The 25877-nt window shown below is 29.8% G+C and overlaps 1 protein-coding gene across 2 annotated transcripts in view; it reads left to right on the forward strand.

The window, feature by feature from the left end:
- Nucleotides 1-48: 48 nt before the first annotated feature.
- Kr-h2 (transmembrane protein 33-containing Krueppel homolog 2) overlaps nt 49-25877 on the forward strand; it is a 48130-nt gene continuing 22301 nt past the window's right edge. Inside the window, exons 1-3 of one of the 2 annotated variants that reach the window (XM_075379140.1) lie at nt 49-187; nt 22270-22455; nt 25263-25431. In XM_075379140.1, the coding sequence (XP_075235255.1) occupies nt 25271-25431 (161 nt within the window). In that variant the 5' untranslated portion in view covers nt 49-187; nt 22270-22455; nt 25263-25270. The remainder of the gene's footprint in view (nt 188-22269; nt 22456-25262; nt 25432-25877) is intronic. The other variant, XM_075379139.1, reaches the window with a different exon arrangement.

Consider the following 25877-nt stretch of genomic DNA (forward strand, 5'->3'; position numbering starts at 1 on the left):
ATTTTTTTGTTATAGATGGGATTCACTTGACATCACTGATTAGAGAAATTGAGTTGTCATGCGTTAAGGAGAAATGTTGTTATATCCTGCTTAGTTGATTGGTTCTAGTCTTAAAAGATTAAAATAAAATATTACTATTTAATTAGAGTGTGCTGATTGTGTACAGGTATCCATAATAGTTTGAAAGGTAAGCCCCATTTCTTCATTTTATTTCATATTGATTAATTTTATAACCTTGTAAACCATATTTAGTCACAATGACTGGATTTTCAACATGCAGAAAAATACATTTTTAGCCTTCACATTTTTTTTTCACAGTATAGTTTGCTTGTAACTTTTGAGTGAGTTGTTAACACCTCTATTTTATTATAAAATTATTGTTGGATAGAGATCCTGATAGTATTTCGGATTCCCTGTAGATCTATATATATAGGATAGGAGAAAATACCACTTGAAACACTTTCGAATATTTTCTAAAAAGGTCAGCCTTAGTTCTTAATTTTTTTATACTGGAAATTTCAAAATATTTTTTTCTGCAGGTATTATTATTTTTTTAAACTAATAGTTTAAGGAATAATTTTAATATGTTTTGGTTAAACCATAATTTATTTGGATATATTGCTTTTGATTGTTAAAAAATCTCCCTAAATGTATTGAAGTTTTTATACAACTTAACTGTGTTAATCATTTACTTGTAGTCTCCGTTGAACATTCCTGTGACATGATTGAAAGTGTTTTGATGTGAGTTTATTGTTTAAAAAATTATGGTGATTTCATCTTAAAAAGTTCTAATTTTTTTTCCAATTATCACCCACAAATTTTCAAGGGTAAAAAATTATCTAATATTTTCAGTATTCTATAGCTTTTATTTTCACTTAACTGGCAGATTGTTAATTCACTTTTGCACAGTATTTTTTAACATATGAAATTTAGTGCAATTTATCAAGGGTAATTAAAGGCATTTGTTATCTTAACAGTTAATTCAGTTAACAACAGTTCTTGTCTTGTTTCGGATTTTTAACGGCTAATGAGCTGTTTAATGTGTTTTAAGAGTACTTTGAGTTCAAAGAGTTTATGATGACAATGTGAGTAATGAATCAGCATTAAAATAGAAATATTTATTTGTAATTAATATACTTTTATTGGGGAATAAAATAAACAGTACTTCAACATATCAGTACAAATGTTTTTCTTAGAAAGTAGTATCGACTCAGCAGTTAATAGAAGTCTGTTAGCATCTTTTATGTTTTCCACCCATTTACTTAAAGACCAGAAAGAATGTATCTTGGTAAGATTTTTATGACATCAGATCTAAAATTAATTTCATTCATCTGGCAGTATTTTTATCTTAATATTAATTATTTATTCATATTGTGTTTTGATTTTTACTTCTTTTTCTCGGGAAAAAAGTACATTTAGATATATTATTCGAGCTAAGAGTTTTAAAAAATTGCAAATGCCTTCAGCCATTTCTGGGTTTTCTTATTTTAATATTCATGAAAATTTATGTCCTGTGCTATTAATTTACGAAATGACGTACTACCCCAACACATTTCATTATTTGGCCTATCACAAGATATTTGCTATCTCAGTACTTTATTTTAATTTAAATAATTTTAATTGTGTTAAGTTTTCACTTGTATAAAAGACAGTATGAAAAATAAGCCCAATAAAAAACTAACTGAGTCATATATAAAATAATAAAGCCAAAGAGATCAAAACAAAAAAATAATGCTAACCATATATAGCATTTTACCTAAAATCCTAGTCTTTTCTAACAGTAAAAAAAAAAAACATAAAATAGCTTGCTGGCCAAACTGGACTGGCCTCTTTATTTTAAATTTATATGTCATATTTTAAGTGAAAATTATATTAATTATAGGAAAGTTATATTGTGAAAAGTTTAACAAATTTTTTAATTATATTTTTTCACGTGTATAGATCAAAGATTTAGTATATTTACTTATATATTACGTATATCTACTGCATATTTTGTTACATATGCAAAATCCTTTTGTCACATCACAGATAGGTTCTATCATTTTCTGATGTATCCTTGGTGTTTACAGACAGGCTTGGTTCTTCAAACACAAAACTCTAATCTGAGTGGCAGTAAGTACACTTACAATAAACTGGAAATGAGATGCACTAATAGTAAACCCAGCCCTCCTAAATTGTTTGTAGGGTTTTCAAATAACCCACTGGGTTGGTCTAGTGGTGAAATGGGTTGCAAATCAACTGATTTTGAAGTCAAGAGTTCTAAGCTTCAAAGGCAGTTACTTTTGCATTACGATTTGACTACTAGATCATGAATATTGGTGTTCTTTGGTGGTTGGGTTTCAATTAACCATACATTTCAGAAGTGTTCAATCTGAGATTACAAGAATACATTTCATTTACATTCATATATATCGTCTAAAGTTATACCTTACAGTGGTTCTAGAGGCTAAACAAAAAGAAAAAAAGGTTTTCAAATGGATTCATTCTGAGACATACATATGGTTACCATAAAAGAATGTGGTGATTTAATTAGCTCAGATCAAGGCATTTGGTATATTTTGAGAAATTATGATGGTAACATGTAATCCTGGAAAGTTTGTTTAAATAGCCATTTAACTACTGCATCTGTGTTGTTATTGAGGTGTCTTTTTTTTGTTTGCTATACTTTTATTTTAAAGGAAAAGTACATTGCATTTTGTGAACTGAAGTTAGTAACATTGATGTGTTAAATCAATAAAATGCAGTTATTGAATTCAGTTCTTGACTGAAGTCAATAACTGCATGATGAACTGAAGTCAAAAATTTTAGTTCAGTGTGCATTTGACATTCATATGAAAAGAGTTGCATGAAAATAATATGCATCAATTCAAAGAAATAGGATCTATCCTCAAAACCATCTGAAAAGACCACTGGTATCTGAAGAAACTGTTAGAACTAACTCTGTGATCTGACGTTTTAATATATCTATCACTCATCAAGGTCTCTAGTTACAAATTACAAAAATAACCATTCATGAAGTTCTACATGAAAGGTTACATTTCATGGATATAAAATTTAGTTATTGCAAGAAATAAGACCATCAAATTTTAACCAAAATTTGTGTAATTTTTAAACTAAATCTTTAGATAAAATTAATGGAAAAAAATCATTTTTAAATTATATAATTTTTACGGATGAAGCAAATTTTTAATTTTAATGGGTGTGTTAATAGACACAATTCAATATGGGGATCTGAACTGATGTAATTTTTGAGAAAGCAATGTGACGCACCTTAAGGTAATATTTCATGTGGTTTATTGAAAAAATCATGTAACTGGACCTTCTTTCTTTGCTGAAAAGACTGTTCGTGTAAATTTTTATTTTGATATGTTAAATTATTAATTCTTTCCTCAAGCAGATGAGCTGAAAAATATGTATTGAATCTATATCTAACAAGATGTGCACCCTACACTTAAGTGCATTTGTTAGCCAGGCTTTGAATGAAAGATTTGCAGATAGATGTGCTACACCCTGCTCTTATCTGTGTTCAGTCCTAACTCATTATAATTTTTCATGTGGATATACATTTAAAATATTGTTTCCTTAAAAAAAATCATGTGACCTAATCACTGGAAGGAATTATAAACAGAAGATGTGTTACGTCATGTATGGGCAGACACTGAAAAGTGATTAAACATTTGCTGAGTAGCAAAGGGCACACATATTTAAATTTATCGATTATGTAACAAAACTATTTGAGTTGAAGGATTTGACAAATAAAACAATATAACTAAGGGTCATTGCATGTCAACTGGTCCAGTTTTGAAAATCATCCCCAGTTGACCATCTCCAAATATCATCAAATTTTTGGTGGATGTTCCCCACGGTCTTGCCATTTTACCAAATTGCATCTCTTTATCTGCTGTGGCTGATTTTTTGTGGCCTCTTTGAAGAGAGGTATTTACTTATAGTTTGTGGGCACATGTAAAAATTGTTATCTTTGACTAACAATTTTGATAGCAATAATAAAGATACAGATTTGAATTTTGGCACTGTTGGTTGATTTTTAATGCTATATCCGAATATGTTAGTTTCTTTTGGAACCTGGTTTTTAGATATAACAGCTGAAATTCAGCTAAATATTTTGGAAGTCAAAGTTTGAGCTTATATATTTTCTTATCTAATTCTGTAGTCAGAATGTAATTTGAAAAAGGGAACAATTATGAGTAGGATCTTGCAGTTTCAAAGCAGATGGAATCTTATGTCAGGAGAAATCCATCATGATAAATTTTTGTCATGATTTTTGGATCTTTGAAGAGTTATATCTCAGGTATACCTTCTCAGATTTTGTTAGTTTTATAATAGATGGAAAGCGCAGCTTTTAAACAACATATTCTATATACTTTGTTGTTTTTTGACCCATATATTATAGTGGGTAAGAAAGCTTTTCAAAGATAATTAATATTTTGCATGTGACAGATTTTTAATCTTGGACATTTCTAGTTAATTAAAACAGCTGAAGGTGAGAAAACATTCAGTGCTTCAGAATATTATTAGATTTTTAAAGATATTCTAAAATTTACAATATCTTGAACAAAATCTGCAGTATTCCAGGAAATTTTGGACTATTTATAGAACTTTCTAGGGGTATCTGAAAAAATCCATTTTCTAAAATGTTATAGAATGTTCTGGGAAACTCCATTCTAGGTAACATTCTAGAAAAAATTCCATTTCTTCTACAGCATTTTAGAATGTTGTTTATTTTGAAGAAAAGTATACAACAATCAACTTTTTGTAAATTAGCATCATTGTTAGTGAATAACTTTTATTATCATTTTTATCTCCAACTGTGTTTTGAATTGTTTTAAAGTGAGTGAAGTTCTTGGCCTCTGCCATTTTGGCAAGCCTGATGGCTCTGAGTGCTAAAAGTCTTTAATGTTTAATTATTGAAAAGTTTTTTGTTGCGTATAAAAGAACTATCAGCAGTGAACAAAGAACTTTTACAGCGGCGATTTTGAATTAGTTTTAATAAGATGCTGATATGTTCCTATCATAAAGTTGTTTTGCTGATGAAGTTTGAAATCCTATAGGACTGCTGTAATCCATTTGGAAAAGAGTCGCGTAAAGTCAGAAAAGGATTGCAGCCTATTGATATTGATTCTGCTGATCGATTAAAAGCTGTAACAAATTATGACTTCAAGCCAGGTCAAAAATTATGCCCACAATGTAGGCAAGAATTTGCTCAAAGAGGGATTCAGCCAAAGGATGTTGAACCATAATCAGAAACTAGTGATATGGAAATTCTAGAGACTTCTGGAAGAATGGATGCCTCACTGTCACCACTTGGAATTTCATCTTTGAAGCTTAAATGTGTCAGCAAATGGGGTTCAAAAGGCTACCTGAAGCAGAAGGTAAGAAGAACACCAGATGCTATTGCTACTACAGTAGCAAGAGCTGCTGCTGCTTTGAATGTTAACTGATGCAATACAAACATTATAGAGTAAGCAGTGTCAAGGATGTAAAGATCTGGATATCCTGACTGAAGAGCTCTAAGCCAAACTTTGATCCCAGCTCATCCATAACAAGTGCAGATTCTGACATTGGCACCCAGTTGCTGGATTATTGAGAAAACAACCGAATTCCAGGTTTCAATGTGAATGGTGAAGCAGGACAGGAAGCTCAAATCTGAAGTTGGTATTTTGGCAACACCAGAAAAAAAGGAGAAAAAAATTGAAGGATGATATTAGACGAGTCCTCAAATTTTTGAAGATGAATCTTCCCAAATCTGTCCAGTAAAGAAAGATCTTGTTTCAGTTAGGATGAGTTGTGAAAATGTCCACATGCAGAAACGTCGACTTCTGTGAAATTTATAAGAAATGTTCATAGCTTACCGCACACATTATGCCCGAGAAATTGGCTTCTTTTAATTTTGTGAGCGTAGATCAAAATATGCATTACAGTTTGTGCTGCTGGCACACATTCAGTTTGTGTTTGTACCATTCATTAAAATGTTAACCTCATGATAGCTGCAACATCCATCAAAGATGATTACAAGGTATTGATTGAGAAACTATCTGCAGCTTAGAATCTAAGGATTGCATGCTACAACATTGTGAACAGTGTCCTGGAAAAACTGGATTGGAGTCCTGTTTATTACTTGAGATTAAAGATTATGACTTGGAGGATCTAATAGAACATAAGCAGTGGATTCATACAGACAGGCACACATTGGAGAAGCAATAGGCGACTATGGAAAATTGTATTGAAGAGCTTTCTTAAAAGGATATTTGCCTGACTAGCCACCATTTTGTTTCAAGATATCAAAGTTCGTATTTAAAACAGCTGAAAAAAATTTACATGATAATCACACCATTATTCTGATGGCTTTTGCTGTGAACGTTTTGTTTTTTGTGCAAGATACCGTACAGGGATTCCATTGGGAAAACAGCCAAGCTACACTGCATCCATTCATGGTTTATTACAATAAAAGCAAGCTTCAGAATCTTAGCATTTGCATGGTCAGTGACTGTCTGTGCTATGATATCATTGCTGTTCATATATTTTTGACTGAACTGATCAAATATTTGAAGACAGTGACTGAAATGAAGCATGTATATTACTTCAGTGATACTACAGCTGCTTAGTTCAAGAATTTTATCAGAGTGTCGCCATGAAGAAGACTTTGGGATAAGAGCTGAATGGAACTCTTTGGCACTAGCCACAGAAAATCACCTTGTGATGGAATTGGATGTATTATTGCGACCTGTAGAAAACCAGATATTGCTACTAAGAGAGTTATTTGAATTTTGTAAAGAAAATATACCATGAATCAGGTTCTTTTTTATTCCAAGAGGAAAGCCAGTTAATTAGTGGTCACACAATTGCTGGAACAATAGAAAACCACCAGTTTAAGCCAGTTAGTAAAGCTAAAATCCAGGTCTGCAGAGTTTCAAATGATACTTGCAACCAGACCAATATGTGGCTTGCATGTATGACAGTGGATTGGAAATACATGTGATACATCTTTTGAAGAACATGATGCCATCATTATTTATGCACCCTCATGATGCAGCTCATTCTTAGCATTAGCCCCCCAGAAAGTACACTTGCTGGATTCCAGAACAGCACATTTTTGCAGTTTTTGAAGCACCATCAGGACAGCAATATACAAAGTTTGTAAATAAAGTAATGAAACTAATTTTTTTTGGCAGCCAAAGTGGCAACACTAAAGTTACTAGTAAACCTATGGTTATATGAGCAGCTGATTTATACCAGATATTAATATTTTTAGTCTATTGTTACCACATGAGATGTAAACAAATTTTTCGTGAAAGGAGTTTTTGTTGTGCTTTACAAAAATGAGTGATGCTAATTACAAGCAATGTTGTGCATTCAAGTTTTGTGTTAAACTCTGTGAGAATACTACTGAAACTTTTTCAAAATTGAAAAGGGCGTGTGGAGATGACGCTCTGTCATAAGCTCAAGTTTTTAGCTGTTTCAGATGGCCGGGAATCAGTTGTGGACAATCCATGCTCTGGAAGACTATTAATGTCAAAAAGTGACGACAATGTTGAGTGAATCAGAGACTTGAAACGGTATGACCAGCAATTAACTATCAAAATGATTGCAGAACAATTGAATTTGAACCGTACCACAACCAGTAACCGTGCCACAAAATTGGGCCCAAAAAACCTCACTGTTGAACAGAAGAACAGGATGGAAGTGTGATACGATCTTCTAGGGCGTATTGAAACTGATCCTGATTTTCTAAAAAATGTTATTACTGGTGATGAATCTTGGATATTTGAGTATGATCCAGAAAGAAAACGCCAGAGCCAAGGAGTAGCACACTTCAGACTCACCAGGTCTCAAAAAATAAAAAGTCAAAACCATGCTAATTTGTTTTTTCGATAATAATTGCATTGTTCATAAGGAGTTTATGCCTACAGGACAGACTGTAAATCAACATGTTCACCGAGAAATTCTTGAAAGACTGAAAAAAAGTTGCCTGGATGAGACTAGCCATCACGGATGCTACATCATGACAATGCACCTTGTTACACTGCACTCCCAATTAATGGGTTTTTGGCAAAGAAAAACATTCCTGTAGTTCCTCAACCACCTTATTCACCCGACTTTAGTCCCTGTGACGTTTTCTTGTTCCTGGCTTTAAAAAGAACACTCAAAGGACACCATTTTGGAACAGTAGAAAACATTAAAAACATAACCAACCATCTGAAGGATATTCCAGTTTTTGAGTTCCAACATTGCTACGAAGAGTGGGAAAACCGTTTGAAGCGTTGTGTGGCTTCCCAAGGGAAATATTTCGAAGATGATTAGAGTCTATGTCTAATTTGATTGTAAATAAAAAATTTTTCTGAACCAGTCTCATTACTTTATTTACGAACCTTGTGTGTATCCAGAATACATCCAGTCCATGATTGAGAAACAATTTAAGCTGAAGTGGAATTAAAAATTTTCTGATTATTTAGATATTTTTATTTTATTTTGAAGTAATTGTGTTCTATAATATTATAATACTTTTTTGCACTCTGTTATTACTACTACGACTGTATTTCATTTTATTTATGATTTTAGTACTTTGGTGCCCGTGTAATAAATATTTTAAAAACTTGTGCTTGCTGTTAACAGATATAATTAGTTAAGACATCTAGAATCCCAATCAGGCTTAGCATTTTTCATATATTACAAAATTAAATTTCCATATTCCTTCAAACAAACTTCAGAAGCTTCTGTAATGAATTAATTCATTAAGCAAAAAAAAAAAAAAATTGATTTCTAGAACCTTCATTGTAGTTTCCTTTAAAGAAGGCTTATTGTGCAATTTTTTAAATGCATGTAAAACAATGCAGATTATAAAATAAACAAATATAATCAAAAAATTCTATTTGCATTGTACATTTTTCGCAGAGAATATATAAGAGGAGAACATAATTATTATATTAGTAATGAAAATATAACTAATTTTTTTTTTTCATTTATAAAAGTTGCTTCACTTTATAAAGATAAAGTAAATGTGATCTTATCACTTCTTAAATTAGCTGTAATTAAATTATACTGTTTACCTGTCTTTATTAAATATTGGTAATTTTACCTTTATTGTAGTTTGAAAGGGAATTTAGTAAAAAAATTAAAAATTTATTTTAACGTGATATTTAATAATAATAACTTAGTGCATTTATATAAAATAAAAGATCTGGATAATATTATGAATTAAATCTGTTACAGTCCAGTGGATTCGAAGTTGTTTCATTTTAAAAATTAATACAGTAGAAGTTATTGTTTTTTTTTTATTAAATTTTCTTAAATAAGATTAATATATGTGGTAGAAATAAAACGGATCCACCGGGTTGGTCTAGTGATAAACACGTCTTCCCAAATCAGCTGATTTGGAAGTTGAGAATTCCAGCATTCAAGTCCTAGTAAAGTCAGTTATTTTTACATGGATTTGAATACTAAATAGTGGATACCGGTGTTCTTTGGTGGTTGGGTTTCAATTAACCACACATTTCAGGAATGAACAAACTGGTACTGTATAAGACTACACTTCATTTACATTCATACATATCATGTATTATCTGAACGGTAATTACTGGAGGCTAAACTGGAAAAAGAAAGGTAGAAATAATGGGGAGGTATAAAATATGGATAAACGGTCAGGATTTTCATTTATTTTGTCAGAGTAAATTAGAAAAATCTTATAAGAGCCGTGATTGTACTCCGAAAACACCTCAGCTGCAAGAGTTTTGCTTTATATGCTACTTCTTGGTAGGAAATAAGAATTTTTTTGGACCATCCAGCTCGTAGATTTTCGCTATCCTGCTGTGCTCTAATAAGGAAGCGTATTTTCTAGCTACCTTGCCAGACATATGTGATATCACAGATGGAGCTAGAGCAATGTTTTACCCAATTTCATAGCACTCATCCAAAGAAGATTTAAGATAAGGAAAGGGAAGAACACACACAAAGATTACGGGTTGGTTGGATAGTTTACAGACTTGTGAAAGATTTTAAGTAATTTCTATTTATGATAATAGATGTTAAGTCCATGTTTATCTGGAGTTGGCATAGTTCTCATATTACTGGTTAAGGTCATTTCAAGGGAAGAAGGGTGGGTGTGTTAAAAATAAAATAAAATAGACATAATGACAGGATGTAATATTTAAATACACATGAATGATTGAAAGGGAAGTAAAACATTAAAGTTTTCCATATTTTTAATGTGTTCATTTTTTACATGGAGACAAATGAAAGATATTGTTTAAAGTATGCTTTAACAAAAACAACTTGTTTTTAGAAAGTTGTATATATTTTTAAAATTATTAAATGTAATATTTAATATTAATTTCACCCCAGGGAAAACAAAATTCTAGTATGTGTGACTTATTTTCATTGATTTATTTGTGAATATTGCATGACATTCTGCAGTTAATACCATTGCAGATAAATTTTGCAGTTTGATTTGGCCAAACCATAACTCTTCTCACTCTGATTAATTTTAATGTAAACAGAGTCATTATAAATGTTTTCTACATAGATCAAGAATAATTATTTTATTATCAACTTTCATAGTAATGTCGATTTCAGAAGATTCTGGATTCAAATCCTGGTTAGGTTTGATGTATCTTTTTTTTACATGCAAATGGAATTAATGTTTATTATCACAAAACAAAATAAAAATTAATTGAATAATAAAATCGATACTTCCTCAATTTTTAAAAAAAATATAACTTTGAAATAAGTGCGAATTTCAAAAAGTTGAGATTTAAAGCAGAATTGAAAAAGTATTATAGTTGATTTTCTTACTTTACCAGGCATATAATTATACTGCTTAGTTGTAAGATTTTGGTCACCAAAGGTCTCATATCAAAATTTTATTCAGAGTAGAATCATTTTGTTTTTACTCGTACATAATTCTTTATATGCATACTTATACATTTTAATGTTTAACTTAATTTTTCCTAATAATAACAATAGTCTATTATGATCCGATATTCAAGAAAAATTATTTGGTACTTATGGTAAAATAAAATAATTTTTCTGTACACTCAGACAGGCTTAGCTTAAAATTTGTAGTAAATATGTAATCGCATTGTGTCCTCTCTTCTTATTTTTTTTTTTTTTTTTAATGCATAGGTATTTCATATTTGTATTTTTTGCAATTGGTTTTTATTTTCATTCAAACTGTATTTTTGTAAGTTTATATATCTTAAATAAAAATAAATTTAAAAAAATAGTAAATTGAGTGTATTTTTTTGGTTGCCTGAATGAGATTAAAAATTAGTAATTTTTTTGGTTTTCTAATTTGATTTTATTTATTAAATTTATATATGTAGTGTTTCCCAGTAATAAGAGAATATTTGTTAAAAAATAGAATTTTAAAGAATATTTGGCAGTCTCTCAATTGTGCTTTAATAGGATTTGTATAAAAGATTGAAATATCTATATTGATTTTATAAATGATAGTTAGTGATATATTTTATTTTCTGTATGGCATTCTTAAATTAGTTTTGTAAATTCATTTAAAGGTTTATGATGAATTTTTTTTTTTTACTAAATATCAATAATTTATATGTCATTCATAATGAAGGCTTTTAACAATTGTTGCTATGGTGTAGGGGTGGGGGAAAGACAAGTGAACCTTCCACTTCTACTGCTAATGCATCAGTATATTTTTATACTGGTTGCATCATTGTTTACTCTTACTGTATGTATAATTGTTGCATATATATATATCTGAATTTCTCCTTTATAACTATTTTGCTACTAGTTACTAGTCTGTCTCTCTCTCTTAAATTTTTATATACAACATGCATGTTGGCCTTGTATTATTATTTCATGTTTATGTAATAATGTTTTAGCAAGTCACTCGGTGTAATTAATTTCAAATTTTATTAATAATTTTTTTTTACTTGTATATATTCATATTATTTACTTTTGTGCATTTATCATCATTTATATTAAAGTAGTATAATAGTACTTTACATTGTACTGTGTTTATTGAAATAGTACTTATCATTGATAAACAAGATTTAAATTTAGAGGACATATATATCCCTTTACCCAAATAGATGCATCAATTAGAAAAAATTCATTTTATACCCATTTTTTCTCATGTTTCGGGTTAGGCGAGTAGAATTTTTGTGGTAAAATATAATTTATTATCAATCTCCTGAAAGTAGTGTGGTATTTGATTTGATTTACATGGCATTTCTCCTACCACCACCCCATTCGGTCGCCATAAAGCATAAGACCGAATGTCTATGCCACAAACGGCATCACTAAGTACTTATCAAATTTTTAACTGCAGAAAATGTGAATCCTATGAATATTTTCATGGTTTAAAAGTAGTTTACGGTAGTGAAACTGTTGACAGAAGTACTGTGAATAGGTGGGCGTTAAACAATTTTGCAAGTGTGAAGCTAGTAAAACGACAATTGAGGACGTACCTCGTAGCAGACGACCAGTTTCTGTGTCTGACAAGAAACGTGGAAATAAGGTGGATGATTGAACCCAATAACGCTTTGCTATTCAGTTAGGCTTATCTAAAGAATGAGTAGATCATATTGTCAAGTACTTGGGTAACCGTAAAATCTGTACACGATGGGTACTGTGCAAACTCTGTGATGGCTCTCAGCAAGCTGAAGTTTGAGCCTATTGTGAATCCACCATACTCACCAGATTTAGCTGTGTGCAACTTCTACTTCTTCCCTCATCACAAGGGGGATCTCAAAGGTAATCATTACACCACCGATGTTGAGATGAAGGAAGCTGTGGTCACTTGGATCCGAGAAAGACTGCCAGAATTTTTCAGTGACAGAATGCAAAAACTTGTCACGTTGGGAAGAGTGTATCATTGTAAATGGGAATTATATTGAAAAATAAATATTGCATTTTGTAGCCAAGATATTGTACTTTTATTCATTTTTTAATTCATTTCAATATCTCTTTTCACTCCCGTGCTGTGCATATGTGTGCAAAATTTATCAACCTAGCCTCATAGAATCTCAGTATGAAATATGGAAACACTACAGTTTTACAATGGATATACAACATGTAACCAAAATAATGATCTGGTTTCAGACAGATATGTTTTAAAATAAAACTATGTTACATTTGGAAGACAAATTGTATACTGTTCAAAAATATTTAAAATTTCACTTACAAAGTTATCAATGTTCTATGTCCTCCATCTGCTCTATGGTTTAAATCAAGACGATAGCTGAATTTTTCCACACTACGTTGCAGACAGTCTTCTATTTCAAAGGTTACTGTAGCTGTGATTCTAGTTAAAAAAAGTCACCTTGTGACTTTTTAATGTCTGGGTATCTTGGGGGCCAAGAGTGTAGTGTCAAGTCTTTGACTCTTATATGCTCTATCCACCATTGAGGCAAAGTTTATTTAGAAACCATCATGAGACTTGATTATGCCGATGTGGCTCTATCTTGCTGATAAATGAATTCTTCAGTCTTCATTTAGTTGTGGAAAAGGTCAACAGTTCTGCAGCATCTTAAGATAAGAATGTTATTATTGTGTTTCCTTCAAAAAAGAAAGGACCATAAATTTTTGCAAATGAAACTGCACAAAAAACATTAACTTTTGGTGAATTTTTCTCCTGCTGTAGGACCTTTTGCAGATTCTCTTGACCCTGTCATGAGAATCTTGTACAGAACATTGTGATGTGAAACTATTACATAAATAAAATGTTGCTTCATCATTAAAAATTAACTGCGGTAATAACCTGTTGTCTTCTATATCAAATAAAAGCATTCAGAGAAATCTATACTTCTTTTTTTATCACTTATTATGAAGAGCTTGTATCGATTGTAATTGGTATGGCCTAAAATGCAAGCGTTGCATTGTCTTAACCCGTGCAAACAATCATTTGTGGGATCACAAGTTCTCAGGTGTGACCGGTTGCCCTGGACTGTTCCCCTTACCAAACACCCTGATTCTTTAGATTGTTTATACAGCGATAAATATTCTTAATCAGTGGTGGATCGATCCTGAAATGCATCTTGAACCGTTATTATGGATTCTGTCTTGCTAAATTGTAAAACACAAAATGACTTCTGTTGCATAGATGCCATGTTGTTTACAACTGAGGTTAGCGTATGTTTGAGCACTAGTTTTGCAATCTGGTGGCCAATATTTGAAACTAGGATGTGCACTTTCAAATTATGGAAATTCCATTCACTGACCATATGGGGTTGCACGGGTGTACATACAAATTATACATACATACATGTGTATGTTATATGTATACAAGTATTTAGTTTTTTTAATGACAAGAAATGTTGTATTTTTCTCTTTCTTATTAAAATTCTTTTAAAAGAAAAAAGACTTGTTTTTCATATTCACTTTTAGATAAATATTGAATAATAAAATAAGTTTTATTAAAAAACTTATTAGAGTAGTGAATTAAAAGAAGGGAAATTTCAAATTTTTTTCTAACTTAGTTGCTACAAAAAGGAAAGATAAAAAGAATTTTTTAGATTATAATGCAGAATTAATTACAACTTTACTAATAGTTGTTTTAATTTTAAAACAAAATGTGTGCGCGCGCACTTGGGTGGATCAAGTTGAGTTATATACGGTAATTATTAGTACAGAGGTGATATGGATCTTGAAAAGATTGATTTAGGAAAATTATTATTTTATATATATATATATATAAAAGCTCTCCCTGTATGGTGTAACCACTTTGTAAAGATTCGTTTTTTTGTTTCTGGACTTTGTTCATAAATTTAATTGATCATTAAAATTATATTAGAAATAATTTAATTTATAATTACAGATGGCCTTTCATTTCTTTTTCCATCACCGCTTATCATGTTTTTCTGGATTAAGATTCATATCTTCATTTCATCATATATTGCTCATTTACATAATTTTTGCTATGAAAAGAAACAAGTTGATGATGGATTGTAGTAGCAGTTTGCCCTTTCAGTAAATTAGAATTAAGTGATTGAATATATTTTGTATTCAGCAGGAATCAAAGTTATACGCATTTTAAAAACTCATTTTTGCTATTGTGGCATGATAAATTTTATAATGTTTTACGCAAATCCTGTTAAACACAGTAGAATTCCCACATGAAAAGATAAATTTGTTTTTAAATGTATAAAGAATAAATATCCATTTAAAATGAAATGATTTCCAGTATTATCTTTTATTTACGGGTATATCATCCTTATGCCCAATGCTGTTTTCATCATTATTCGTTCTTTCATGTGTCGGTCTGCCTGTGTTTAGTTCTTTATGTCCAAGATGCTCCTGGAATCTGAAGTCTAGTGCATCCAATTTTTCCAGTTAATTAAGAATGAGCTGAATTTAATGATTATTCAGTAATAATTAAAAATATTTCCTCTGTTCAACTGTGGTTTTTTTGTGTGTAATTTTAGCTATTGTTTCCATTCAAAATCAGTGTGTGATATCGATGAGTGGGAAGGTGAATAAATTGTTTTATTGTGAAAAATTACCTTGAAAATAAACTTATCCCGTATTGTATTCTTTAATAATATATTTTTATATTGTATTAAAGACAATATTATGTTATAACTTCACTGTAAAGACCATCATTTTATTCCAAATCTAAGAAATATTCGTTTAAAAAGGAAGTAAATCTGTTATAAAATTTTGTTTGTTTCTATTATTATTAGTTGGGTTCTTAAAAAAAAGTGTTATTTAGTTTTAATTTTTTTTAATTATTTATTTTTCATATAAATATCAGAGTTAAAGAACAATAAACATGATATGTATGGGTATGAGTGAAGATCTCTTCATAAGAAATTATCAACATCTTTTAGATTGGGTTCAGGGAAAACATTTAGCCACTAGAATTCGACTAAATCTATCCCATAAAAGCTGAAATTGAGCAATAAAAATAAGAAATTATATTGCAATCTGGCGGCTGATATTTGAATCTGTAGGATACGTTTATAATATATGTATGGTTGAGAATTGTGAAAAAATCTGCCGACCTCTGTAGTGAAGTGGTAGTAACTTTAGAATTTCATTCAGAAGTTTCTGTTTTTAAATCTCAGCTGTGGATAAAAACTTTTTTTTATTTAATTGAAAAGTAAAATTTTACAGATTGAGTCTTGTGTAATAAAGTGAAAATGACTAAAATTACAAAAAAATAAAATAAAATATATTTATTATAGGTTTAGCCAGTTCCATAATAATCTTGCTGCAATAGTTAAATCATAAGCACTGTTTCCAGGAATTTGATGTCACTGATAGACGATTGTCGAGGTGCTTCCTCAACATCCATTTTTTTTGTTTTTAACTTTAGCAAGAAAACAGCTCAGAAAAAATGTTAGATCCATCAATTATGTAAATTGGGTGAAAGATTAATTTACCTAACTTGTAGCTGCTGAGAGACTAACTGTTGTTAGGAGTAGTTCATGAGTTAAGAATGGAGGGGAGATAAAGTGTTTCATCTCAAAGGAACAGTAACAAAGAGAAACTTTCCCTTCATCTCTCCTTTACTCCTATTAAAGAAATGAATAGCAACTACCATTTTAAACACAAAAAAAGTATTATAAAAAAAATTCTTACATGTACATTGTTCTGTTAACCATTTAATAACAAGTAACCTTACAAAAAAGCCAGCAGTGAACCTACATTTCCAGTGGATTTACATTTTACTAGTAAGATGGATTTAAATTAAAAATATATTAAATTTTCTGTTAATTTAAAAAGTATTTTTTGTTATGACAGTCCATTGGAATGGAATGGGCAAAAAAATGTTTATAGTAGATTGAAGAGCTATTAATGTAGAAAATATAAGTGGAAAAAACTCCCAGTAACTCATTTTCTGAAGCAAGATATAGACAAAAAAGGAAAGAATATAAAGTCATTTTTTAGGAATTGGTTGAGTATTAAATAAAAATTTTTGGTAATTTATAATGTTGATAAAATTAAACTTCAACTTTTGTAAGAAAAAGTTTTTGCTAAAATGCCTGAGTAAAGATTTGGAATTTTATTTTGACCAAAACACCCCACCTTTTTTTGATCACATTCTTTCCCTTGAAGGTAGTACTATTTACCAAGTTTGAAGAAAATTTATCAAGGAGATCCAGAGTTATAAAACTAAATACATGCCAACATACATACTTACATGTGCACAAACATCCGTCTTGACAAAAATAGATTTTTTTGGACTTGGGAGCATTGGAATAAATTTTTTTTTGTAGATTATTTATAATTTATTTAACTTTATATTTAAAAAAATATATTTTTAATGTCTCCTTACTTAATGTCTCAGAACTTAAAAAAGACGGACTTTTTTTAGATTTTTTTGTTCCGATCTGTATACTTTTCCCATTATAGCTACAGCTGCATTATATTGGCTGGAAGAGTAAAAATGTAATAAAAATTGTAAACTGTGTTCACCATAATTGCAACACAAGTGCTCAAACAAAAAATGAACTGCCAGGAGTTTGAATTAATGTAGGACTTTACTTTGATCCCGCAACAAATAAAATTGGCTTTATTACTGAGTCATATATGTTTTTTTCTCAGAAAAAATTATTAGATAATAAAATTGTGTACGCATAATAATTATTATAAGTGTTAATAATTAGTAATTGTGTATGCTTGTTATATGTGGTAACCATAATAGGTGATGAAAGTTGGAAATATAATAAAAGCAAAGTTTTCTCATGAAAGTGAATAATGAAACGATTTCTTATTTCCTTCATCATCCAACATCCTTCAGACCAATTATTTTTATGCAATAATACACTAAGAGTCAGGTTGATATTCAGCCCTACAGGTGAAATGTTCATTCTATTTTCTTCAAGAACTAATTGTGTAGTGAACATTATTGTTAGTGAAAGCAATTCTGACACTTCATCACTTGTACTTCAAATGCCGTATAAAAAAATCCTAGGACAGATTTCTAACAGTTTAAATTAATATCATCCTCCTTACTGCAGGAAACAATGATAACTAAATATATAATGCATCAACACATTAGGAGAACAATTTTCTATAATTCAGTTCTGTGTTAGCTTTTTTACAGCAACATGTCTTAAATGAATTCATTTAAAATTTGAATAACCTATCTAATATTTTTGTAACACTGCATTTCAAAAGCTTTTATTTTTTTGGTGTTCTACATTCCATGTTTTCCTTTCAAAGTTATGCACCCATAAGCATTTTTTTTAACAATTCCTTCCTTATTCCAAAATCTGTAACAAATTTTTCTACGTGAAAAATAAAATTATTTGTCTTAGTCTGTTATTTATGTTTATCTTACTTTATTCATACTTTCTGTTTGGGGGTTTTAATGAACAGTTTATGGTTCAGTGGATATTTAAATGCGTCTCTGATTTCAGGAATGGATGAGAATTTTTCTCTAAGGAAAATCTGAATTTGCCCTAACATAACAATTAGTATTTGTGTATTATAGTGGTTCATACAGTTAGATGTAGTCTTCACATGCAGGAAGTTGATAGTTTGATGTCTGACTGAACCAATTTAATGCTAACAGCTACTTGACACAAGCCCTGGTCACCATTCTGTTTTTAGATTCTAATTAATAATGCATTTTGGGATTGTGTGATCTCAGAATGACAAATTATTGGATGTAATAAACTACTGGTACCCTTATTATACAGGCTGATACACATAGTGTTACTGGCATTTTCTGAGCTTATTCTAATAGCAAAAATAATGAAAAAGTTTATTTAAATGTGGTCTGGAAACACACTGTTAGTGAGTTACAGCTAGCAAAAGATTTTGCCCTGATTCCTGGGCAAACAGTGAAATTAAACCATACTGAAATTATAAGGTTTTTGACCTGATAAATCGAATGAAACAGATTCCAGAACCATATCTCCATTAGTTTTCATAATGTTTGATGTAAAACAGTAAACTTTGTTGTCTAAAAACACATTTTTTTTTTTCATTTGTAATATAAAACTTTGTTAAGTGACTAATAAATGCGAAAAATTTATTATCAAAACTTGGAAAGAATGTATAAATGAATAATATGGCTACTTAAAGGTTGTGAATAAAAAAAAAGCTGTTATTCATATCTGCTAGAACACATACATATATCCATCATCCACATTCTGCCCATGTTTATTTAATTTCATATTGTTTTATAAGAAAATGCTTCAAGATCTTATTTTTTCGTAATTAAGTAATAATTCAACAATGACCTGATTTCTTTCTTAATTTCTACAGTTTTATCTTTTCGTTAGTTATATTATTGTCTTTGTGAATTAAGAAATTATTACCAAAAACAAATTTCCAAGTTGTTTTGTTTTTAATATTATTTTTAGCACTATTAACAATATTCTTTTTATTTTACATCATGTTTTAGCTATTTAATATTAAATATTAGTATACTTATGCTAGTATTCTAAATTGTATTTCATTATTGTATAATTACATTTAAATTAGTGGAAAGATATTTTTACATTAATTTGCTCATATTTTACATTAACAGGCTGGTCTATTACTAACAATACATTCATTGCTGTGTTAGATAAAAGTATAATTTAAAATGTTATTGATAAGATAAAGTATTTTATTATTATGATTAAACTTTCTTTTATTTTTTTTTTCACACAAATTTGTGTTGCTCTGAATTATTAATAGGTTTTAAAATATTGTATGTTCTGTTTTATATCATACATTAAAATAAAAAAAAATGTTTGTTTATATTCTTATGTTCATATGTAAATAAAGATTTATGTAATATTGTTGCCAGGATTATCTTGTAAGTTAGCATCAGGTACGTCATATGACTGCTTGAGCTCTAAATGTACATTTTGTTCAAAAGAGATGGTAAAACATTATAATATTAATGCTAGCTAAAAACAAGTTATTATATATTTTTAATAAACTCTGGGAAACTAGGGTTGATCTTCATGAATTTTCTTAAGACATTTTTTTCAGGATAATATTTTTTATTTGAATATACCCCTGAAAATGACAGCTGTCAGTTTTTTTCAAGATACAGTGTAGTTCAAAATACAACTGTTGAAGTATGAACTAGTTTATTTTTATTAAAAGTTCTCAAGAACATCGGTAGCTGTGATTTTTTTCAATTTTTGCCATCGACCATTGCAAAAGTTGTTGCCAGTGTTCAATGATACAAAAAACCTATGTTTCGAGTTATCTTCTATTTTAAATTGTGGTTCATTGTATTTTTCCTATTTATAAAAATTATAATGTATGTTTTAAATAACATTTTGCTTGTATATAGAACGTCCCATAAAGAAACTTTCAGGATGTGTTCTGCTGGTAAAAATAATAAAACAGGTTCATATAAACATACATCTGGGTGGGAACGCTTTATTTTTGAGTTACAACTAGCAAAAGATTTCGCCCAGATTTCAGCTCTTCTAATAAAATAAAGCTTTACTGTAATTTTTGGGACCCAAATTAAGGAATAAAGTTTGTGGTTACTTATGTGATTTTAGCTGGGAACTAGATTAAAACAGGTCCCAGAATTGTAACTCCAGTCATTTTTAAGATATCCGACGTAATACATAAAATTCAATGTTGAAAAAAAAGTTTTTTTTTTAGGTTTGTAGTACCATAGATTTGTTAAATGACTAATAAATGTGGAAGATTTAGTAACAAAACTTGTAGAGAATTTTATTCTTAAAAAGATTAATGTAAATAAAGTAAATAAAAACTTAAAAATTGTTTTTTTATTGAAGCAAAATGGACTAATTTATTCTCTAATAATAATAATAATAATAATATTGGTAGTAATTATTCTGTAAAGATTTACAAGTAATCCAACTTGGAAATAAAATAGATTTTAGCTGAAGAGGTGTTGGCCCTATCCATATAAAATATTTTTTTATTTGGCCAAAACTCTTCTCTCTTAATGTATTTTTTGTTTACGCAAACATTCTGAAATGTTAGATAAACAATCACTAAAACATGCTTTAAATTAATGTTTATTACTACTAACTTACATTTACATTCAAGATAGCCAAAACTAAAAATAAACCTTTAAATCAAATAAATAGATATGTCTATATAGAACTTTATAACTCCTTACTTCCTGAGTTACAACTATTTGTATTTATAGTAGAAGTGATTATGAGCCCTACGTTTACCAGTAAGCATCTAAGCCTTAATTTGGACTTCTTGTACTTCCACTAGATTTAGATTTTAGGAAATGGAAGAGGCTTAGCAATACCAAAAGTCGTTCCTTTGATTTTTTTAATGTAAATCCCTCCTCACCTGTTAAGAAAGTATTTGTATTAGTACCAAAAGACAAAGAGGTATGGTCAAAAATACACTGAGTGCTGCTGCCAAGCATCATCTAACTGGTAAGGCTAGGAATTTCAATACCAGAAGTGTTGTATCAAACCATTAACAATGTGTGTCAGGTTTCAAGTTATTTCATGGAGTCAGTCAGTTGTGAGCTATAATTGAGAGGTGTGTTTTAAAGTGTGTCCATCATAAATCATGGTGATGAACAATACATTAATATGATATTCTGTTCTATTGGCAAAAAAGTGTTAAGTATCATATGAAATTTCAAAATTATTCTATGATTATGTTACAATGACCATGAAGACTATTTAAAAATAGTTCAAGCGATTTCATGGTACTTACAAATTGGTTGCAGATGAGGAGAGATTTGATCGCTCTTCTACATCAAAAGCCCAGTAGAATGTTAAAATATTAAGAAAAATGATTCTTCACTGTCAGATGGGTGATTGATTTTTAGGAAAACTGAATATTATCAGGGCTCATTAGCATTTTAGAAATGATGTATGTTGAATACTACCTTGAGAAGTGGTCGTATGATTTCACCCTCCAACATGACATTGCTTTAGTCTCTGTCTGATAAAACATTGTAGTGTGTACTCATCCACCTTATTCGCCAGATCTGGCACTATATGACTTTTGGCTCTTCCTCCAAATTTAAAACGATCGTGAAATGTAAATGTTTGAATCGATTCAGGACATCAAGCCAGCCACAGCAGCACAACTAAAGATGCTTGCAAAAAAGGACTTTTACAACTATTTCAGAAAGTGGCAAGAACAATGGGATAAATTGTGTTCAAGTGAGGAAGAATATTTTATATGAACTAATGTTAACATGGATTTTATTGCAAAAAAGATTTTTATTAAAACATTCACCATATTTTTTTTTATAACACCACATATTACCATCCCATTGAACCCCAATAAAGAAATAGCAATTACTAGAAAGTATCTTTTTGGTACTATAAATGGAACCAAGATAGTGGTGATGTAATTCCTATGGTACTATTCCAGGGTAGAAGGATAAAAAGAAAATGTAGAAGAATAAAGAAAATGGATAATCAACCCTCAGAAAGATTGCCTGAGGACTTCAAGATACAGTGTAGTTTACAGTCTCGTCCAGAACCAATAGCTGTTAAAGATAGGAAACAAACTTCAGATGTTCTAGAGACTTCATCAACTGAACAAATACCACCGTAGGTAGGTATCTCTCATTCATGTAGGTGAGTGATAGGTTTTCACATCCCTTAGCAAAAATCCAGTAAGATTTTATTTTACCAAACCCCATAGAGCCACACCAGGGACGAAGGGATCAGGATTAAGGAAAGAATGATGGTTTCTGTAGTGTCCACTTAAAACTATTTTAGATGTATGATGCATAGCTTGTAGCACTGAAATGTGACATTTTTCATTGTGATTTCATAAGGCAATTATATATAATAAAAATAAAACTCTTACGAAAAATACAATAGTTAATTGCCATTTATCAAATTTCCACATATATTTTTTAAATTACCTCCTTGAACTGAAATAGATTAGTTTAGTCATGTCTAGAATTCTCCGTAACTCTTAATATATTATCAGTTTGTCTAATTTCTTCGAATATGTTATTTTTCAAATCCGCAGTGTGGTATATGACTTATTTATAAACATTTACAATTTGAAATTCCCCAAAGGAAATAATCTGCAGCATTAGATTGTGCAATCTACGTACCCAATTCATATGTTCAAAATGGGAAATGATAGGAAAAATGCCTCTTTGAACTGAACTGGTTTTCATTATCTATTGTGTGACCATCCTGTCAGAACAAAATTTAATTGTGATTTTCATCTGGTATCTCTATCACTTTAAACATTTCTCAGTATTCCTTAAAAGCAACTGTAATCTTCAAAAACTATGGACAAATAATTACTAAAACAGATATTCCATATCATACAGTAACTATGGTACTGCAACAGTATTTTGGCATTTGCAGTAAATTTTTGTCATTCTAATAATGGAAATCTTGTTTGTTTTAACATTACCATTAAGATGAAAATTTGCATCATCTGATAATTTGTCTGTTGAAAAATAATCAGGATTTGCCATTAGGATTTCATTAATACAAGTACACAATTCTAATTATATATCAATAATTTTATGAACCAGTTGAATTTTATATGGGCAAAATTTTAGTACAGTATAGACTAATACAAAAAAGATTTTTATCTGATATATTTAAACAAGCGGACTGATACCTACAAGAAGTGGGACTTCGAATAACCACTGCTCTAAATGTCCTGACATTCTCTTTATTTTTATTTAAAAATAGAACTTAAACCATCTATTAAATAATGTACAATTAGAATAATTGTTGTTTCTTAACGGTCCTTTATTTTCATCTTTTTGGTGAATTCTTGATCTTTTTCCCCTAATTTTGACTGCTTGACTTTATCTGTTTAGTTCTAATGTAGGGTATTTGTTCACAAGTATTTAGTAATAAACATGTAAAGATTTACCTAGAAACAATTTTATCACTTTTTTTCTATAGGATGTTGAAATAAAAAGGAAAGAAACTGTTAGCATGAAATAACAATATAATAATATAAAGCTATGTTTATTGGAAGTTTTCTAGATGAGGTTTCAAAATATAATCAATTTTTTTTATGAGATACTGATGGTGTCCATATAATGCATAAGATTGTAAAAATTAAAACAGTAAATTACATTCCTATACAGTGTGATGATTATGTAACATCTCGTGGAATATAATGTTAAAAGTAGAAGGATAAAATGCTTTGTCAAAGACACTTCTAATAATACAGTTCAGGTTTCAAAAGCTTGTTAAAATTAAATGAGTTTAACTGGAGTTTCACTTTATAATCTGGCTAATGACTGATGTATTCGGTGACATGTAATTCTCAAGAGATAGTAAAAGTAGTTTCTCTTCAATGTTGCATTGCATATTATAGGGATCTTCAAAAAATGTTTTTCGTACATCCTTCAAATAGAAAAGAAAAAACTTTGGATGATCGTACAGTTACAGTATCCCAATTTTTGCCTATAAAAATCTACTACTAGAAAATGCTGAAATGATATCAGCATAAAACCATCGTACCAGTTAACCAACTGCCATGTAGTTCATCCAGGAAGTCGGAGAAAGAATATGTAAAGGAGTGAGAAGGAGAAAAGGAACATTCAACTTACAGGGGAAGGACTGCTCCTGATTGCAGTGGTTTCCTGTCTTGCTTAGGACCCGTTAATCTGTAATTTAAGATTAGATTGAAATTTTTATTTTTTAAATCTTTATATTTATCAGAAAAATCTGATATGGACACCATATGACTTCCTGGTACACCTATTAAATTACATATACACTTTTTTTTTTAAAAAATGGAAAGCACATAAAATTTTATTTCATTAATAACTTCTGATATTTTTTTATTATTACTGAATTATTATTTTTTGTAAAAACATTTTTACAATCACAGATTAATAATTAATTATTAATAAATCAATATATTTAAATTAAGAAAAAAAGTTAAAAAAAAAGATGAAGTATGATTCGAACCGATGTGCCTTTCCCTTGTAAGATCCAAATATTTCATTAATTAAAATTTTATTTTTCTATAACTCTGGTACCAATAAAAATAAGTACCACTTTTATCATTGAAAAGCTGTCAATGAGGGCTTATTACTGCAGTTAAGAAAAAATCAAAAATTCAAATTTAATTGGTTTAAAAGGAGGTGCACAACTAGATATTACAACAGCTCCAAATCAAAAATTTCAACATTCTACCGCTAATTTGTATTTTGTGTTATGCGAGATATATACCCCTACATACAGACGTCTAGCCAAAACTAGTAAAAATGAATTCAGGAATGGTCAAAATGTATATTTCTGTTGAAATTGGAATTTTTCACGGTCACATTGCTTCCTTTACTTCGACAAAGGAAGTAAAAAAGGAATTTCGTAGTTAAAAGTTACTGTGTATATATGTCTACTAATTTTTTTCTTTATTTTCAGTTTAAAAAATGCCAGAAGCGGATTCAAATTCAGAACCTAGATCAGAGCCAGTTAAAGGCTTTGATGCATTAAAAAGACACTGTATAGAAAACAAACTTGATATCGCTTTATGGACTACCCGATTATTTACAATTATTTTCACATTGGCTTATCTTGTACCATTGTTTGGGTCAGTAAATGAATTAAATAATTAAATTATATCATTATGAATAGTTTGTTACGGAATGAGTGGTTGTACAGTCATGTGTGTGTCAGATAAGTCAAGATAAGATGCAGTCAGATCAGTTACAAGTATTGTACAGTACATAATAATATTAAAATATCTAATAATAATTATTGAAATAAATGTATCTATCAAATAGATTACATATACAGAAGTTATAAATGTTTTATTTGTTTAATCATCCGATTATCAATTAAGATCATTTATCTAATCGGCTCTATTTTTATTAAGAGCTATACAAATTGCTTTGCAATGTGATGTACTTAAATTATATATTTTCTTGATACTTATCAGTTTAAATAATGTTTGGCTGAGTGGTAGGTAGCAACTCTGCCTTTCAAATGATGGTTCTGGTGTTTAATTATAGCAATCTATCATTATCATCCATGCCG

Source organism: Lycorma delicatula, chromosome 11 (assembly GCF_047948215.1).
Source record: "Lycorma delicatula isolate Av1 chromosome 11, ASM4794821v1, whole genome shotgun sequence".
Classification (NCBI taxonomy): Eukaryota; Metazoa; Arthropoda; class Insecta; order Hemiptera; family Fulgoridae; genus Lycorma; species Lycorma delicatula.